We start from the raw sequence: 17,220 nt of genomic DNA, 5'->3' as shown, positions 1-17,220 counted from the left end.
CCGGACATTTTCATTTCTTCCACGCCCACACCCCCATCCCATCCCATGGGGCAGAAGATACAAAAGCCTGAAAGCATGAAAATTCAAGGACAGCTTCTAATCCACTGTTATATGACTACTGAACAATTCCCTAGCACAATAACAATCTACCTTAAGAAGTTGCATGCTGTACTGCACTTTCTCTGTAGCTGCTACATTGTCTTTGTTTTACCTTTGTGGAGGCATTGTGTAAATGATTTGATCTGTATGAACAGTATGCAAGACAAGCTTTTTATTATACCTCAGTACATCTAACAATAAATCAATTCCAATTCCTTCCCCTCTCCCCCTCCCTTTACACCATCCCCATCCCCCTCTCACCCTTCCCCGGGTTACAGGTGTTGAAGGGTTTCCCTGACTGCCTCCAGGCTGACATCTGCCTCCACCTGAACCGCAGCCTCCTACAGCACTGCAAGGCATTCCGCGGTGCCTCTGCTGGCTGCCTCCGGGCTCTGGCTGTCAAGTTCAGGACCACACATGCCCCACCAGGAGACACGCTGCTCCATGCTGGCGACGTCCTCACAGCCCTTTACTTCATCTCCCGTGGTTCCATTGAGATCCTGCGAAACAACCTGGTTCTGGCCATTCTCGGTAAGTGTGGTGGGGGGTGGGGTGGTCACCCATCACTCTCACTCCTGGTACCTTGATCCCATCTTCACCTGAAATACCAGTACTGGAGGGGCTGAGGTAGGGGGAGTGTTGACAGGCTGGGACTCTATTCACTGGAGCAACGGAGACAGAGGGACACTGACAGGGTGAATGCACTCAGTCATGTTCCCAGGGCTGGAGAATCAAGAACTAGAGGGCATAGGTTTAAGGTGAGAGGGGAGAAATTCGATAGGAACCTGAGGGGTAATCTTTTCCACCCAGAGGGTGGTGAGTATTTGGAACGAGCTGCCAGGGGAAGTGGTTGATGTTGGTCTATTAACATTTAAGTAGTTCTTGGACAAGTGCATGTGCAGGAAAGGTTTAGTGGACAAATGGGACTTGCTCAGCTGAGTATCTTGGTCAACATGGACCATTTGTGCCGAAGGACCTGTTCCTTGCTGAATCACCCCATGATTCAAGGGCAGCAAACTCCCATGTCACCACACTGCAGACAGAGGGAGGTGAGGGTCTTGGAGGAGGGGATTCACTCTGCCGTGAACAGGAGAGACTGGGCTCAGTGAAGCAGTGAAGGTTGGAGGAGGGTTAGGAGTGGATAGGGAGTTGGGGATGAAGGGATGGTGGTTGCAGGTCCAGGGGTACACAGACTGGGATTTGGGTGAGGGGCTAACTCGATTCTGGACAGGGTATAGGCCCAGTGGAGCTGTGTGTCTGGGAGGGAACATGCAGGTGTGGTGTTCCAGCATCCACCATCCTTGTCCTGGTGGAATTGCTGGTGAGTTTGGGTGCTGTCGCAGAGAATGGGTGCAATTTGCAGATGGTGCAGAGTCTACTGGATGTCACAAGAAATAGGCATTCAGTGCCAAGAAGGAGAGCCAGGGTCCCTTGTGTCGAATTTCTGCTGATGTTCCCATAGCCCTGCTTGCTCCCTAAGCCGGTGTCCACTGTTCCTAGGAAAGAACGACGTGTTTGGGGAGCCCATCCACCTGTTTGCCCGCGCGGGTAAGTCGAGTGCGGACGTGAGGGCGCTGACCTACTGTGACCTGCACCGGATTCAACGCACGGACCTTCTGGAGGTTCTGGAATCCTACCCCGAGTTCTCCAGGCACTTCTGGGCGAACCTGGAGATTACCTTCAACCTGCGAGATGTGAGTGAAGGGCTTGGGGGGGGGGGTGGGTGGGAATGGGTTTTGGGAGGGTTGTGGTGTTGGGGGGACTGTCCCTGCTCTATGGGGGGGGGGAGGTACATGCAGGAATGCACAAGGGGTGTGGAGTGGGTTTGGTGGGTGGGGAGGGATATGGTGGTGTGGGATGTGAGGGGTGTTGGGGTCCATGGGATGGGGGCTGTATGGAAGGACTGGGGTGTATGGGGGGAGGGGACCTCTCCCTGATCCTGCTGTCACTCCCTCTTACCCCACAGACCTCAATGACGCAGAACTCCAGGTCGGGTCAGGAGTTAGCGGCATCTGGCTGTCCACGCAGGACTATGCTTCCAATCCGGACGAAGACTGAGGGTAAGGGACAGGGTGGAGGGCATGGGGGAAGAACAGGATAGCCCCCAGCAAGGCTTGCTGATATGTTGAGGAATGTTGAGGTGTTGGGTGGATGTTAGTTACAGGAGGGAGTGAACACTCTGGGCCTTTGCCTGTGGGTTAAGGTGAGGGGAAGGTATGAGTGTGGGTTATTCATAGAGAGTGGGGGATAATATGGAACTTACTGCCAGAGCAGGCAGGCAGTCAGATCCTATGATTAAATAGACACACAAATATCCAAGGCATGGAAGAACATGGTTCTAATGCAGGCACATGGGGCTAGTATAGATAGGCCGAAGGGTTGGTATGGGCATAGTTTATCATAGTCAGAGTTATACCGCATGGAAACAGGTGATTCGGCCCAACCCGTCCATGCTGATCATGGTGCCTTCCTGAGCTGTCCCATTTGCCAATATTTGGTCGTATCCTGCTAAATGTTCCCTATCCAAATGGCTAAATGTTTTGTAAATGTAATTCTACCCATGTCTACTGCTCTCCCTGCAGCTCACTCCATGTAGCCACCACCCTTAGGTTGCCTCTCAGATTCCCTTCAAACCTTCCACCATGACCTCCAGTTCTAGACTTCCTTACCCTGAAGAAAAGACGGTAACCATTAACTTTATCTACACCCCTCATGATTTTGTAAATCTCTAAGGTCACCCCTCAGCTTCTTTCACTCTAGGGAAAACAGTCCCAGCCTCAGGAAGGCAGCATCCATCAAAAGGATCCTCACCATCCAGGCCATGACATCTTTTCATAGCTACCATCGGAGAGGAGACATAGAAGCCTGAAGGTTAAGGACAACAACTTCCCTTCAACCATTCAGTTCTTGAACCAACTTCATTAACTCAGCAATTGCCCACAACTACCTCTTGCACTAGCATGGATTTGTCTCTACATAATGCCCTGATTTGCACAGTCTTTTATCTTCACTGTCTGGTGTAATTTATGTATAATTTATGTTCTGTGTGTTGTCTGTACCTAGGTGCCTGTGATGCTGCTGTGAGCGAGCTTTTACTGTACCTCACCGTACTCAATTGGACTTGACTAGCCAGCCTTTCCTCTACACCTTTCCCATCCAACTCCTGTCCAAGTGCCTTTCAAACATTATAGCTGTCTGCTTCCACCACCACTTCTGACAGAGTACTGCAGATATTCACCACCCGCGTAGAAAAACTTAACCCTCAAATCTCCTTTAAATTTCGTCTCTCTCAACTTAAACCTGTGTCCTCTAGTTCTAAACTCGCTTGTCCTGGGGAAGAAACTGTGACTATCTGCTCAATCAATACCCCTCAATTTTATAAACTGTAAGGTGACCCCTCGGCCTTCTCTATATGGGTGAGAATAAACCCAAACTATCCAATCTCAGATAACGACAGCCATCCATTCCAGATAACGTTCTGGTGAATCTCTTCTGCACTCTTTTTATTGCTGCCACATCCATCCTGCAGTGCATAGACCAGAACCGTGCACAATACTCCAAGTGTGGTCTAGTTAATGTTCTGTACAACTGCAGCATGATGGCCAACTCTTTTACTCAGTGCTGTAGAATATGAAGGCAAGTGTACCAAATGCCTTCTTCACCACCCTGTCTATTTGTCACCACTTTCAATGAGCTGTGTACTTACACCCAGAGGTCCCTCCATTCATCCGGTTCTTTGTGTCTCTGCCATTTACTCTCTATGTCGTTACGGAATCTGACCTCCCAAAGTTCATCACCTTACATACATCCACATTAAATTCCATTTATCCCTGTCCTTCCAAGCTCTCTTAACTGATTCATGTTCCACTGTATCATTAAACACCCTTCTTCAGTGTCTATAACGTCACCAACTCACTGCTCATACTCATCAACCCCCACCCCCATCTCTCATTGGAATCATTTATACAATATTACAAGCTGCAAAGGTCCCAGCCCTGCCCCTGTCCTGCAGGGCTGATCCTGACAGCGTTGTGGTAAGGATATAGATGTTGCAGTAATGTCCAAGGCCACTGTCACCCACTAACCACTGCAACCACTGTCACTAATGTGTGCTTTGTGCTTCAGGCAGTGAACAGCCGAACAGGGGCCGAAAGCTCTCGGGCGTGTGGAGTGACGCTCTTCCAGGAGCCATGTGTGGAGTGGGCAGAGAGAAGAGGCACAATACCTCGCCCACTCACTCTGTGCAGAGTGACCAGGAGCACACCACCACCTTCCCCAGGGTCATCGAGCTCTCTCCACTCAAGTGTTCCACCACGCAAAGTGACTTCCTCATCATCCAGGGAAGTGAATCGCAGAGAGAAAGTGGCCATACCGGCAGCACAGGTGGGGAGATCTGATGCAGAAAGGGGTGCTGACACTGACCGCTGTCACACTGCAGCTCGGGCAAGGGGAGTCAGGGTGAAGAATCAGAAACCCCAGGGAGATGGGAAGGCTGGGGGTCTCTTTGACAGCAGAGTCAGAGGGGACAATGATGGTGTCTATGACAATGAGGACATGACACCAGCAGATGTCAAGCAAGGTCTGGCACTTCCATTCTTACCCCGAAGGTCTTGGCCCCTCTACTCTGGGGCTGCACTGGGTTCCCTCGCACATGAAGGGCCCTTGTTGACCAACCCTTACCAGCATCCTGAGGTATTAGCAGCTAGAACTGTGGCCACAGTGAGGATTATACCTCGGACTGATATCCTCAGTGTGACAGGCTTATAATGTCTCTCCTGCGGAATGATGGATCTCCCCCATGGAGAGGCTGATCTCTCCCCCAGAGTGATGATGTCCCCTTGTGTCTCATAGGACCTTTCTCCAACATCTTCAGTTTCTGGGCTGGACCAACTCCCCACCTGCAGCAGGACATCTGCACCCAACCAGCAGTCACTCCTCATTCTGGCCCCCAGTCAGTGTCCACTGCCAACCGGACCCAGTGGGTCAACATCAACCGCAGGCTCCAGCTCCTGCAGAAACAGCTAACCAGGTAATGATTCCTCACCCCATTCTGACTTCTGACGCCTCACTCTGTACTGAGCCCTCAGCCAAGATTATTCTTAATACTGGTGACACAAAGGTTGTGTCCTCAGCCTTCTACTCTAGTCTCTTTACACTCATAACTGCAAGGCTAGATTCTACTCTAACTGCATCTACAAGTTTGCAGATGAAATCAACACAGTAGGTCACATCTCAAATAACAATGAATTGGAGTAACAGGAAGGAGATCGAAAGGTTAACGACATGGTGTCATGACAACAACCTTTCCCTCAAGGTAGCAAAACAATAGAGCTTGTCAATGGTGAGCAAGAAAGCTTGCCAATGGCTAAAGAAATTCAGCATGCCCCTCTCGACCTTTTGTCAATTTTTATCAAAGCACCAACTGCTTGGCACGTAATTACAAGAAAGTGTACAGAGTTGTGGAAGAAGGTCTGCAAGTCATGGAGACCAGCCTTCTCTCCATAGACTCCCACTGGGTAGAAGATACAAAATCCTGAATATACATTACCTCTTCTCTAAGTCTACACCTCGCTACCTCAACAAAGCAGACAGCACAATCAGACATTCTACTTTCTCCTCATTCTACATTCTACTTTCTCCTCACTCCCACTGGGCTGAAGATACAAAAGCCTGAATGTACATTACCTCTTCTCTAGGTCTGACCTGTGAGCCAGGAATGAACCCTCTCCTAGGACTGAATCCTGGCCATGTACTGAACCCTGACTTCTTCCTACAGGATGGATCTCTGTCCTCTGACCCTGTGTAACCTCCTCTCTTCCTGCCTTCAGACTAGAGTCCCAGGTCATGGCTGATATCTCCACCATTCTGCAGCGGCTGCAGAGACCCCTGGTCCTGACGCCTCCGGCCTACAGCCCCATGTCGATTGGCTGCCCTCAGCCACCCGATGGGTGTCAGGGCTCACCGACAGCTACGGAGTCACTCATTCAGGTGGGTCACTCTGCTAAGTTCTGGTGTGGGACCTCCCAACCACCACTGAGGGAACTGGATTGGTGTGAATGATGGGGAATGTCAGTCTCATTCTCCCTGTAACTGTGTGAGTTTCCACCAGGTGTTCCGGCTTTCTCTCATATCCAAGAGACATGTGGGCTGGTGTGTTTGTTGTCTGCTATGATTTACCCCTCGGGTGGAATCTGGGGGAGCGAGGGAAAAGGTCTGTACATTTGTCTGTTAGGTCTGAACTGAGATTGTGAATGAGGGCCTCAGTGTGTACTTGGCATTGGTATTCACCAATGGGTAAAAGTAAGATGAGGCACTGGGACGTTAATATTCTAGGCATGTTAATGATAAGGAGGAGGAGTCATACACTGTTCTGGAAAACATTACGGTGAATAACTCCAGAACCTGGAGAGGTTTATCCCAAGATACTGAGGGACATCTTTAATTTGAAAAGGCAGGCATTGATGAGTCAGCAAGGCCAGACAGAGAACAGGGAGGTGTGCTGGAACTGTGTACAATACCACAGCTAGAGAATTGGGGACAATTCTGGTCTCCACATTCCCGGAGAGATATGATTGCACTAGAGATGGTACAGAGGGGATTTACAGGATGCTGCAGGACTGGAAAACTGTAGATGACGAGGCTTTGGCAAGGCTGAGATGTATAAAATGATGAGGTGGGTGAGATGGAGTCAATTTGAAGGATCTCTTTCACTCAGCAAAGGTCACATCCAGGGAAACAAGCTTTTGAGTAGTTGGGAGAAGGATTAGAGGGGAAAATGGGATAAAATGGTTGTCTTTGCATGAGAAGATGCATAAAACCTGATGAACATCCAGTCAAGCTAGTCCCAGTTGCCTTGTTTGGTCCATATCTTTTTAGCTCTTTCCCATTCATGCACCCGTCCAGCTGTCTTTTGAAAGTTGTTATTGTACCTGCCTCAACCACTTCCTCTAGCTGTTCATTCTACATACACCATCCTTTGTTTTTAAATAAAGGATGGGTGCTTCAAGTTCCTATTAAACTTATGACTTCTAGTTCTTGATTTGCCTACCCTGAGAAATAGTCTAATAAAAAATTTCCCACTATCATCCTCTGCTTCCTACCATCAAGCTAATTGTGTACCCAGTTAGACAGCTCTTCCTGGGTTGCACGAGATCCAACTTTTCACAGCAGCCTACCATGTGGAAACTTATCAAAGGCCTTACTGAAGTTCATATAGACCATGTCTACTGCCCTACTCTCAAATTTCAAATTTAAAATAAATTTGCTATCGAAGTATAGATATGTTATCATATACTATCTTGAGATACACTTTCTTGCAAGAATTTGTAGGAAAAAAGATATACAACAACAGTTTATGAAAAAAATGTAAACAAAGACTGACAAACAACTAGTGTGGAGCCTAATGGTTGTAGGAAAATAACTGTTCCTGAACTAGGTGGTATAGGACCTAAGGCTTCTATAGCTCCTGCCCAATGGCAGTAGTGAGAAGATGTTGTGACCTGGATGGTAGGGGTCTTTGATGTGTTTGGTTTCTTCTTCAAAAATTCAGTCAAATTGGTGTCACATGATATTCCACACACAAAGCCATGCTGACTACCTCTGATCAACCCCTGTATTTCCAAATGCTGGTAATGATGCATGAAGTGCTGGAACATTGGAGGGTGGGTAATGTTATCCCTTTATTTCGGAAGAGCTGTAAAGTAAAACCTGGGAGCTGTAGATAACATCTGTAATAGGCAGGTTACTGAAGGGGATTGTGAAGGATAAGACCTATATCATGTACATCTGGAAGGACAGATGTCAAATAGGGTGAGTCAGTATGGCTTTGTGCTTGGGAGTTCATGTACTCACAACTTTGATTGAGTTTTTTGAAGTGACCAAGAAGGTCAATGAGGACAGGGTAGTAGACATAAGACATAGGAGCAGAATTAGGTCATCTGGCCCATCGAGTCTGCTCCACCATTCAATCATGGCTGATCCTTTTTCATCTCCTCCTCAATCCCAGTTCCCGGCCTTCATCCTGTAACCTTTGATGTCATGTCTAATCAAGAACCTAACAATATCTGCCTTAAATACACCCAACGACTTGGCCTCCACAGCTGCCTGTGGCAACAAATTCCACAAATTCACAACCCTTTGGCTAAAGAAATTTTTCCGCATCTCTGGTTTGAAAGGGCACCCCTCTATCCCGAGGCTGGGTCCTCTTGTTCTAGACTCTCCCACTATGGGAAGCATCCTTTCCACATCTACTCTGTCTGGACCTTTCAACATTCAAAAGGTTTCAATGAGATCCCCCTCATCCTTCTGAATTCCAGTGAGTACAGACCTAGAGCCGTCAAACGTTCCCCATTTGATAACCCTTTCATTCCTGGAATCATCCTTATGAACCTCCTCTGGACCCTCTCCAATGCCAGCACATCTTTTCTAAGATAAGGAGCCCAAAACTGTTCACAATACTCAAGGTGAGGCCTCTCTAGTGCCTTATAAAGCCTCAGCATCACATCCTTGTTCTTCTATTCTAGACCTCTTGAAATGAATGCTAACATGGCATTTGCCTTCCTCACCACCGACTCAACCTGCAAGTTAATCTTTAGGGTGTTCTGCATAAGAACTCCCAAGTCCCTTTGCATCTCAGATTTTTGGATTTTCTCCCCATTTAGAAAATAGTCCGCTCATTTATTTCTACTACCAAAGCGCATGACCATGCATTTTCCAACATTGCATTTCATTTGCCAGTTTCTTGCCCATTCTCTAAATCTGTCTAAGTCGTTCTGCAGCCTACCTGTTTCCTCAACATTACCTGCGCCTCCAGCAATCTTCGTATCATGTGCAATCTTGGCATCAAAGCCATCTATTTCATCATCCAAATCATTTGAATACCGCATAAAAATAAGTGGTCCCAACACTGACACCTGCGAAACACCAATAGTCACTTGTAGCCAACCAGTTGAGGATTCTTTTATTCCCACTCGCTGCCAATCAGCCAATGCTCTAACCATGATAGTAACTTTCCTATAATACCATGGGCTCTTAACTTGGTAAGCAGCCTCACATGTGGTATCTAGTCAAAGGCCTTCTGAAAGTCCAAATGTACAACATCCATTACATTCCCTTTATCTATCCTACTTGTAATCTCCTCAAAGAATTCCAACAGGTTTGTCAGGCAGGATTTTCCCTGTGTCATCAAGTACTCCATCAACTCTTTATCAATTAACTCTAACATCTTCCCAACCACTGAGGTCAAGCTAACTGGTCTATAATTTCCTTTCTGCTGCCTTCCTCCTTTTTTAAAGAGTGAAGTGACATTTACAATTGGACTCTGGCATCATGCCAGAGTCCAATTAATTTTGAAAGATCATTTCTAATGCCACCACCATCTCAAACGTTACCTCTTTCAGAACCCCAGGGTGCAGTTCATCTGGTCCGGGTGACTTATGTAACTTTAGGTCTTTCAGCTTTTTGAACACCTTTGCTCTTGTAATCGTAACTGCACCCACTTCTCTTCCTTCACACACTACAACATCAGGCATACTGCTAGTGTCTTGCACAGTGAAGACTGATGCAGAATTCTCATTTAGTTCTTCAGTCTTCTCCTTGTCCCCCGTTATTATTTCTCCTGCCTCATTTTCTTGCAGTCCTATATCCACTCTCATTTCTCTTTTATTTTTATACTTGGGGAAAAAAAGCTTTTATTATCCACTTTGATATTATTTTCTAGCTTGCTTTCATAGTTCATCTTTTCCCTTTTAATGATTTTTGTAGTTGCTCTCAGTAGTTTTTAAAAACTTCCCATTCCTCTGTCTTCCCACTAATTTTTGCTTTGTTGTATGCCCTTTTGCTGTTACAATAGCTTTGACTTTCCTTGTCAGCCATCGTTGTACTATTTTACCGTTTAAGTATTTCTTCATTTTTGGAATATATATGTCTTGCACCTTCCTCATTTCCCCTGGAAAAGCATACCATTGCTGCTATGCTGACATCCCAGCCAACAGCTCTTTTCAATTTACTTTGGCCAACTCCTCTGTCATATCTCTGCAATTTCCCTTATCCACTGAAATACTGCTACATCAGATTTTACTTGCTCCATATCAAATTTCAAGTTGAATTCAATCATATTGTGATCACTGGGTCCTAAGGTTCTTTTACCTTAAGCTCCCTAATAGCCTTCGGTTCAATACATAACACCCAATCAAGTATAGCAGATACCCTAGTAGGCTGAATGACAAACTGCTCCAAAAAGCCATCTCTTTGGCATTCAACAAACTCACTCTCTTGAGCTCCATTACCAACCTGATTTTCCCAATCGACCTGCATATTAAAATGGCCCATGACTACCATAACATTGTCCTTTTGACATGCCTTTTCTATTTCCTGTTGTAATCTGTGGTCCACCTCCCAGCCACTGTTGGAAGGCCTGTATATAACTGCCATCAGGGTCCTTTTACCCTTGCAGTTTCTTTACCAACCCACAAGGATTCAACATCTTCCAATCCTATGTCACATCATTCTACTGATTTGATGACATTCTTTACCAGTAGAGCCACACCACCCCCGCTGCCTACCTTCCTATCCCTCCGATATAATGTGTAATCTTGGACATTCAGCTCCCAACTACAACTATCCTCCAGCCACAATTCAGTGATGGCTACAACATCATACCTGACAATCTGTAATAGTGCAACAAGATCATCCACCTTATTTCTTATACTCTGTGCATTGAGATACAACACCTTGAGTACCACATTTGCTATCCTTTCTGATTCTGCATCCTTCATGTTTTGATACTCAGCCTGTTGGCTGCAACTAAGTCCCATCACCTGCCTGCCCTTCCTGACAGTCTGACTGTATGCTGTCTTTATTTTTTTTTAACCATCTGTCCTATCCTGAGTCACTTCACTCTGGTTCCCACCCCCTGCCAAATTAGCTTACAACAGCTCTAACAAACTTGCCTGCAAGAACACTGCCCCCCCCCCCCCCCGGGTTAAAGTGCAACCTATCACTTTTGAACAGGTCATACCTTCCCTAGAAGTGATCCCAATGATCCAAGAACCTGAAGCCCTGCCCCCTGCAAAAGCTTCTCAGCCACGCATTTATCTGCCAAATCATCCTGTTTCTACCCTCACTGGCACAGGCAGAAATCCAGAAATTACTACTCGATAGGTCCTGCTTCTCAGCTTGTTACCTAGCTGTCTAAATTCTCTTTTCAGGGCCTCTGTGCATTTCCTTCCTATGCTATTGGTACCAATATGTACTGTTACGTACCCCGTAACTGGGTCACTTACCAGCAAAGATAGAGAGGTCCATTGAAGTCTGATGGTACTATTTTTTTACAGTATTTATTGATTAAAAAGACACAAAATAATATCAATGCAAACATACAGATAATATACTTCGTCAATACTAACTCTAAAAGCGCGGGTATAATAATAATCAATAAGAAATAGCTCTATCGTTGTCTAGGGGATAATGTATTGTCCGATGGAAATATAAAAGTCACTGTCATTCAAGCTGCAGCTCTTTGGGTTTAAGAGAGACGGTTTTAAACTTGTCCAGGTCTTTTGTGATGCCAGTCCTTTGATTCGGGGGAGCTGATTTCCCCGTTGCTAGCTAAAAGCCGTTTTCCGTGGTTCCAGCCACCAGTTCCAAGCAACGGAACTGAACGCACGTGGCCTCCTTCAAATGGCTTCCCGCTATTACGGGATCGCTAGCGTTTCTTCTGGTGCATCTGAGGGGCTGTTCCTACAGACCCTCTTTTATCCTGACTCGCAGGGTTGTAGATGTCAATCAGGTTGGGGTGATGCAATCTCTTTCTCACCCAGACCGCTTTGCCTGAGGGCGTTCACGTAGCATAGCATCTCAATCCACAAATGTGTCTCCAAGAGACAATGGCCATGTCCCGTAGCTTTACATCGCCGGGGAACGAGGCATTCTGCACGTCTCTCTCTCATTTCCTGGGTCCCCTGACCCAACCCAATAGTGATCTTGCGATTCTCACAAAGGAGGGGGCTGCAGGCATAACACCCCCCTTCTTCAACGCGTTTTTACCAGCGGTTAAAACGAAGTAGTACAGAGTCTTACAGGATTGTGGAATCTAACACAATACAAAAGCTTTTCCTTTCACTACAGAGTAATACAGTTATACATTCAATTCAGCATCTAGATAAACAGTCCGTGAGCACATTATCACTTCCTTTAATATGCTGTATCTTAATATCGAACTCTTGCAGCATCAGACTCCAACTCAATAACCTCCTGTTTTTATTTTTCATATTTGCCAGGAATACCAACGGGTTGTGATCTGTATAAACAACTACGGGTTTTTGCGCTGGACAAACGTATACTTCAAAATGTTGTATCGCCAAAACAAGGGCCAACAATTCTTTTTCCACGGTGGAGTAATTCCTCTGGTGTACATTGAACTTCCGAGAGAAATATGCTACCGGGTGCTCCACTCCATCCCCTGCTTGCTGTAATAGGACTGCTCCGGCAGCCTCATCACTCGCGTCTGTCGCCAGGGAGAAGGGTGCTAACAAATCGGGTACATTTAACACAGGGTGATGGCACAATATGGCTTTTAACTTTTCAAAAGCATTCTGACAAGAAGGGCCCCATTCAAATTTTTCCTCCTTCCATAGGAGTTTTGTAAGTGGGAGAGAAATATCCGCGAAATTTTTATAGAATTTCCGATAGTATCCCACCATGCCCAAAAACCTCCTCAGAGCCCTTTTATTGGAGGGTGCAGGGACCTCAGAAATAGCCTGTACCTTTGCTTGCACAGGAGCCAGCTGCCCCTCTCCCACCACATACCCCAAGTATGTGATCGTGGCATGACCAAATTCACTCTTTGCGAGGTTTACTATAAGTTGGGCTGCCGACATCCTCTTAAACAGATCTCCTACCGCCCCCATGTGCTCCTCCCAGGTGTCACTCCAAACTACCACATCGTCAAGATAAGCCTTGGTGTGTGTTAACCCCTTTATCAAATTTATCAAGTCTGATTTGGTGGCTGCCTCCAGCGCCTCCAGAGTCGGGTTTTCTATAAATTCCCCCACATCCATTTTTGCTGGTTTCCCATCTGGCTACCTGCGTAACCAGATCCAAGTTTGGACTTACAAGCCCGATTCACTGGCCCTCCAATTTGGTATCAAATCCCGGATGAGCCCCCAATTGTTACATACCCCGTAACTGGGTCACTTACCAGCAAAGATAGAGAGGTCCGTTGAAGTCTGATGGTACTATTTTTTTTACAGTATTTATTGATAAAAAGACACAAAATAATATCAATGCAAACATACAGATAATATACTTCGTCAATACTAACTCTAAAAGCGCGGGTATAATAATAATCAATAAGAAATAGCTCTATCGTTGTCTAAGGGATAATGTATTGTCGGATGGAAATATAAAAGTCACTGTCATTCAAGCTGCAGCTCTTTGGGTTTAAGAGAGACGGTTTTAAACTTGCCCAGGTCTTTTATGATGCCAGTCCTTTGAGTCGGGGGAGTTGATTTCCCCGTTGCTAGCTAAAAGCCGTTTTCCATGGTTCCAGCCACCAGTCCCAAGCAACGGAACTGAATGCATGTGGCCTCCTTCAAATGGCTTCCCGCTATTATGGGATCGCTAGCGTTTCTTCTGGTGCATCTGAGGGGCTGTTCCTACAGACCCTCTTTTATCCTGACTCACAGGGTTGTAGATGTCAATCAGGTTGGGGTGATGCAATCTCTTTCTCATCCAGCCCGCTTTGCCTGAGGGCGTTCACGTAGCATAGCATCTCAATCCACAAATGTGTCTCCAAGAGACAATGGCCATGTCCCGTAGCTTTACATCGCCGGGGAACGAGGCATTCTGCACGTCTCTCTCTCATTTCCTGGGTCCCCTGACCCAACCCAATGGTGATCTTGCGATTCTCACAAAGGAGGGGGCTGCTGACATAACAGTACCAAGACATCCGGCTACTCTCCTTCCCTCTCCAAAATGTTGTGGACATGCTCTGAGACGTCCCTGACCCTGGCACCTGGGAGGCAATGTACCATCTGGGTGCCCTGGTCATGTCCACAGAATCTTTTGTTTGTTCCCCTCACTATTGAGTCCGTAGTACTATTGAGACATAGTACTTGTGGACTTCAAGGTGATCAATCATGTTTCCAATTATTGACCTACCAATATCTCTTAGTAAACTATTTCTTTCCTCTTTCCCAGCTGATGCTGTGCTGTTCACACATGTGTATCTTCACTCCCTTCCTCCAAGTCAGTGATATTTATTTTGAGCAGTTCCAGCCCCAGCACTAGTCCTCATGCTAGCCACAGCTCACAGGTCACCATTACCCCTTCACACTGCCTCCTGCCCGAGGCCAACCCTCTATCCATGTGCCAACACAGCCTATATCCTCACCTTGTGGTGGCACCTGGTCAAGAACCTTTGCAACTCCAGATACGAAGAAATTGGAAGTGATAGATGTGGGTTAAATTGTAACATTTAAGGAACGTTTGGAGGGCTATAGTCTGGGTACAGGTAAATGGGACTGGCAGAAAACCAGAACAACAGGGACTAGATGGGCTGAACAGCCTGTTTCTGTGCTGTGGTGCTCTATGACTTTATGTACTGGGTCCCTTCACCCACTCTGGTGGAAACTCTCCTCCATCCCTTTGGTGTGACTTCCCTTTCACAAACCCATCCCTTCCTTACCATTTTCTCTCCATCCCTCTGGGCGTGACTTCCCTTTCAGAAACCCATCTCTTCCTTACCTTTTTCTCTCCATTCCTCCGGTGTGATTCCCCCTTCACAAACGTATCTCTTCCTTACCTTTTTCCATGCATTCCTCCCTTATACATTGATTGTGGTATTTCCAGCAATGGATGTGGGAGAGATTAGCCGGTAATTACATGCTGTTGTTGAATCCTGGTGCCATGTGGAGAGTTTGCAGGATTCTTTCAATCATCGTCGGGGTCGATTGGAAGATTTAACCAATACATCCATTCCCTCTGTACTTTTTCACTTGGCCCAGTGGGGTGCAGGTACCTGGGCTGGGGACTCCCACACCTCCAGGGATTGTGACAGGGCTGTCAGATGGGGTTACACCCTTCAGCCCATCTCTGCTGTCCTGACCCCTGCTCTCTGTGTTCCAGGGCGATGCAGGGCAGAATTTGGGCCCTTTCTGTGACGGAGATCCGTGGGGGAGCCACAAGTTGGATGGGTGTGGCCCCCATCCCATGCAGCGTGAAGTGACAGGAGGCTGGGCACAGACTGATCAAGACTCAGGACACCCTGGACGTCGGCAATCAATGCCCGAGCAGCGGGCAGTCCCCTGGAACGTTCTGGAGCCCCGTAGGTTTACCTCCAACCCCGGCAGCTAATGGGATGTGGATGGGGAGAAGGGGGTGGCCAGTGATGGGTGATGTCTATTGGCAGATGAGTGTTCCAGGGAGTTCCAACTGAGATGACAGTAGAAAAGATTGTGCGGTAAATTAACAACTTGGTGGCCTCTCATCTGAAGGCTGAGGAAACATTCCCTTTACTGTTGAATTGGAGATGAAATCACCGACTGCTGATGAGCTTTGGAAGATGATTTAATTCTGTGTTTCAATACGAATAAATCCTGAGGTTTCAACCTCACCACTGATGGAGCAGAAACTGTTGGCACTCAGCAGTTAAACCAATCGCAGAGAGGTCATGTGATGGGGGAGTTGGATAAGAGTGGTGTGGGTGACTGGAGTGCTTGGGAGAGAGGGTCTAGCATTTTGGTTTAGGATGGTGTGTGAAGGGACATGTAGAGGGCTGACTCTATTACGGGTGCTGGGAATGGGTGTTGATGGTTACTATGGAACTGTGGATGAGTGATTGTGGGTGGTGGAGGGGATTGGTGCAGGGCGTTGTGGGTGGGTAAGGCCTGAGGAGAGGCAACCGTAAAAGGGTGTTGGAGCAAGGGGTTTTGTTGGGATGTTGGGGTTTGGTAAGGCCTGGTCAAGGTGACTCTGTGAGGGTGTTGGGGGAACTTGTTGGAGTGTGGCAGGACTTGAAAAGGGGTGACTGTGGGGGAGGGTTTGGTAAGAACTGTGGGTGTTGATTACACTCTCAGCCCTGCCAGGCCATGGGCAGTGCTCCTCAGACCGGTAGGTAGGTGCCATTGTAGGTGAAGGGACGAGTGACTGGGCATTGGGGACTTGTGAACTCCGTCCATCTCTCGACGTTTACCCCACATGCACATCCAGGATCTGGCCGAACAATAACCACGTCCGGTGAAGCCACTGATGGGTCCTCCTGGAAGAAGTTGAAGGGGCGGAGGAGAAATCCCACAGCATTTCCTGGAGTGCTGGTGTTAGGAATGTCTTCTGCATGGGGGATATGTAGGAAGCCGACTGTTACCCAGGCAACCAGATCCTGAAACAAGCAGAAGTGGAGACTCCATCAGTAATCCTGGGAGAGACTGGGGACAGGGTGGTGAACCTTCTGGAAAACACTCAGGGTGGGAGCTATCACACCTCAAGTATTGTGCATTCTGCCCCCCACTGGAGTCAGTTCTGTGTCCTCCAATCCTCATTCTTGGGTCTGTCCTTTGTCTCACCACATTAACCTGGTGTGTCTCTCCTGTTTTCAGTGGATATCTCCTTTCCCCATTACTGGAGCTCCCTCTTCCCCTCCTCCTACCATTATAGAACAATACCACACGGTACAGGCCCTTCAGCCCATGATGTTGTGCTGACTTTTTAACCTACTGAGATCAATCTAACCCTTCCACATGGCCCTCCATTTTTTTCATCCATGTGCCTATCTGCTGTCATCCTCCTTCACTCCAAAGAGAAAAGTCCAGCTCACTCAACCTATCCTCATGCCTTCTTAACCAACATATCAACTTGCATGGCAACTTTGAGAGAACTATGAACATTCACCCCAAGATCCCTCTGTTCCTCTGTACTGCAAAGAATTCTGCCATTAACCTTGTACTCTGTCTTCAACTTTGACCTTTCAAAGCGAAATACTTCACACTTCTCTGAATTGAACTCCATTTGTAGCTGCAGCTGTACACCAATGTACTGTTGTAACCTACAACAACCTTTCACACTATCCAAAACACCACTAACCTTTGTGTCATGTGCAAAAATACTAACCCTCTCCCCCTCACT

The 17,220-nt window shown here is 47.0% G+C and overlaps 2 protein-coding genes across 9 annotated transcripts in view; one reads left to right on the top strand and one right to left on the bottom strand.

The window, feature by feature from the left end:
• The window catches only part of LOC140727475 (voltage-gated inwardly rectifying potassium channel KCNH6-like), a 286,713-nt gene extending 270,983 nt beyond the window's left edge, over positions 1-15,730 (top strand). For all 7 annotated transcript variants that reach the window (XM_073044805.1, XM_073044826.1, XM_073044815.1 and 4 more), the window contains 7 exons: positions 378-630; positions 1,600-1,793; positions 2,066-2,159; positions 4,225-4,482; positions 4,951-5,128; positions 5,928-6,087; positions 15,226-15,730. In XM_073044805.1, coding sequence (XP_072900906.1) covers positions 378-630; positions 1,600-1,793; positions 2,066-2,159; positions 4,225-4,482; positions 4,951-5,128; positions 5,928-6,087; positions 15,226-15,453 — 1,365 coding nt within the window. In that variant the 3' untranslated portion in view covers positions 15,454-15,730. The remainder of the gene's footprint in view (positions 1-377; positions 631-1,599; positions 1,794-2,065; positions 2,160-4,224; positions 4,483-4,950; positions 5,129-5,927; positions 6,088-15,225) is intronic.
• Positions 15,731-16,194: 464 nt separating this feature from the next.
• Positions 16,195-17,220, bottom strand: part of LOC140727502 (diamine oxidase [copper-containing]-like) — a 28,903-nt gene continuing 27,877 nt past the window's right edge. For both annotated transcript variants that reach the window (XM_073044876.1, XM_073044886.1), the window contains exon 5: positions 16,195-16,477. In XM_073044876.1, the coding sequence (XP_072900977.1) occupies positions 16,202-16,477 (276 nt within the window). In that variant the 3' untranslated portion in view covers positions 16,195-16,201. The remainder of the gene's footprint in view (positions 16,478-17,220) is intronic.

The sequence above is a fragment of the Hemitrygon akajei genome, chromosome 1 (genome assembly GCF_048418815.1).
Source record: "Hemitrygon akajei chromosome 1, sHemAka1.3, whole genome shotgun sequence".
Lineage (NCBI taxonomy): Eukaryota > Metazoa > Chordata > Chondrichthyes > Myliobatiformes > Dasyatidae > Hemitrygon > Hemitrygon akajei.
This window is presented reverse-complemented; position numbering and strand designations above follow the sequence as displayed.